The sequence below is a fragment of the Gekko japonicus genome, unplaced genomic scaffold (assembly GCF_001447785.1).
Source record: "Gekko japonicus isolate JY-2015 unplaced genomic scaffold, Gekko_japonicus_V1.1 scaffold684, whole genome shotgun sequence".
Lineage (NCBI taxonomy): Eukaryota > Metazoa > Chordata > Lepidosauria > Squamata > Gekkonidae > Gekko > Gekko japonicus.
Window position 1 is genome coordinate 252,152 of NW_015160855.1, and position 2,146 is coordinate 254,297.

Genomic DNA, 2,146 nt, shown 5'->3' on the forward strand with positions numbered 1-2,146 from the left:
CCTAACTGTTAGCACATGAAGGTGAAAGGGTGGGAGTCTTTGTGAGTTTTTGAAGCACAGAGATCATTGAAATCTTACCTGCATTCTGGAGTAGCCAAGAAACTACTGAATTATTTGGTTTTTCTGAATCAGTGGATCCGCTCTGAAAAGTAGTGCCTTTGATGGCTGCTTTAAATTACTTCCCTTGGCAGCTTGCCCCCAACTTTCATGATTTTATCTGGGGCTAGATTTGAGTCCAGTAATACTTTAAAGACCAGATTCAGGTGGGTAGGGTAGCCATGTTGGACTGAAGCAACAGAAGAAAGTTAGAGTCCAGTGGCACCTTTAAGACAAACTTCTTCAGATACATTGAAATGGAAGTTACCAGTCCATACATATAGGCAGATTCCAGAATTGGATCCAGGCAGATGGTGACCATATAAGCTAAGCTTGTTATTACTGTTTGGTCCTTGTATCTGTTAAACATCTTCATGATGTCGTATACTAATTGCTGCCCACCCTCTACCTCTTCAGGTATCTGAACAAGTGAGCAGTGACTCAGGAAAGCTCATACCCTACCACAAATTAAGGTGCTACTGGACTCTTACTCTTTTCTCCTGCTACAGACAAACACAGCTACCCATCTTGAGTTCTATGCAGTGAGTTTAACAGGGGTGGCCAAACTTGCTTAACATAACTGTCACACAGAATAAACATCAGATGTTTAAGAGCTGCAAGACATGGACAAATATTACACACACATTTTTATTGAAAAACATGCAAATTTGCTTTTTATGAAAGAGGCACATGCGGCTCCTGAGCTGCAGTTTGGCCACCCCTGGATCTAGTAAGGTGAAGGTTCCCTCGCTTGAAAGCAAGTCGAATCCGACTCTAGGGTTGCGCCCCGTTTCAAAGCCGAAAAGCCAGCGCTGTCCGAAGACATTTCCGTGGCCATGTGGCCGGCATGACTAAACACCAAGGCGCATGGAACGCTGTTACCTGGACCTAGTACTTGATGCAAAAAAAACCCTACCAAGATCTGAATGGCATCCAAGGTGCTGCTCTGGCACGAAACAATACCACCCACAACGCATTCAAGAAAACTGTTGATGGTTTTTAACAACTAAACCACAAGCTACAACCCGTTGTTGTAAACAAGGGCTGCACGCGGTTCTTACGAAGTCTCTGGGAACAGGACACCCCACCGGCCTCTCTCCCCACCCTGGGGCAATCTCCACTCAGAAAGCCTTTTCTGTACACGTTATGAGAGAGAGAGAAATGAACGCTCCCTACGGCCGCCTCATTCTCACTTCCGCCTCCTGTCAATCAGAGCCCTTCATTGGGAGGGAAAGGGAACCCGCTTTCGCAGCACAGCCTCCACTCCCGCCTAGCTGAATTTAAACTGCGTAACCAGAGCTCACGCAAAGCTCTAATTCTGATGGGAACCCGCGCGCCGCTCCTCTCCGCCGTAGAGCCAATAGGAGGGCGCCTTTGTGTTTCTGGCGACCAATCTGGGAGCGCTTTATTGGTGAGCAGGGAAAGCGGCTCGTGCGCGCTGTGAAGGAGTTGGGGCCAGGTTGTTCCTCTTCCCTTCTCCCACCCCCCCTCCTCTTCCTCTTTGTTGGCGTTTTCCTCTGTTCGCTGTCTCCTGGGAGGGCGGCGACAGAGCCCCGAGCCTGGCGATGCCCGAGTTCCTGGAGGACCCGTCGGTGCTGACCAAGGAGAAGCTGAAGAGCGAGCTGATCGCGAACAATGTGAGCCTGCCGGGGGGCGAGCAGCGTAAGGACGTCTATGTGCAGCTCTACCTTCAGCACCTAACCGCCCGCAACGCGCCTGGAGCCCCAGCGCAGCCCGACTTCTCTAGCGATGAGGAGCGAGAGACAACTCCGCTCGCCATCAGGAACAGAGCAGGAGGCGGCGGCAATGCTGCCGTGGGCCGGGTGAGCGTCAGCGCGTCTCGTTTCTTTTCTGTGGTCGGGCAAAGGGTGGGGGGATAGCAGGCCGTGTACGGAGGGCTGTCTCCTGTGAGCGTCAATGGGGTGGTATAGAGTTTTCCCGCTTTCTGTGAGGGGGGCGGCGCCATGTTTTGTCATGGTGGGGGCGGGGAGGAGACGGTGCTTGCACGTGGAGAGAACGAGCGAGTCTCGGCGGCTGCCTTCGGATGCCA

At 51.8% G+C, this 2,146-nt stretch overlaps 1 protein-coding gene across 6 annotated transcripts in view; it reads left to right on the forward strand.

The window, feature by feature from the left end:
* The first annotated feature begins 1,528 nt into the window (after positions 1-1,528).
* TMPO (thymopoietin) overlaps positions 1,529-2,146 on the forward strand; it is a 30,846-nt gene continuing 30,228 nt past the window's right edge. For all 6 annotated transcript variants that reach the window (XM_015421526.1, XM_015421534.1, XM_015421542.1 and 3 more), the window contains exon 1: positions 1,529-1,919. In XM_015421526.1, the coding sequence (XP_015277012.1) occupies positions 1,662-1,919 (258 nt within the window). In that variant the 5' untranslated portion in view covers positions 1,529-1,661. The remainder of the gene's footprint in view (positions 1,920-2,146) is intronic.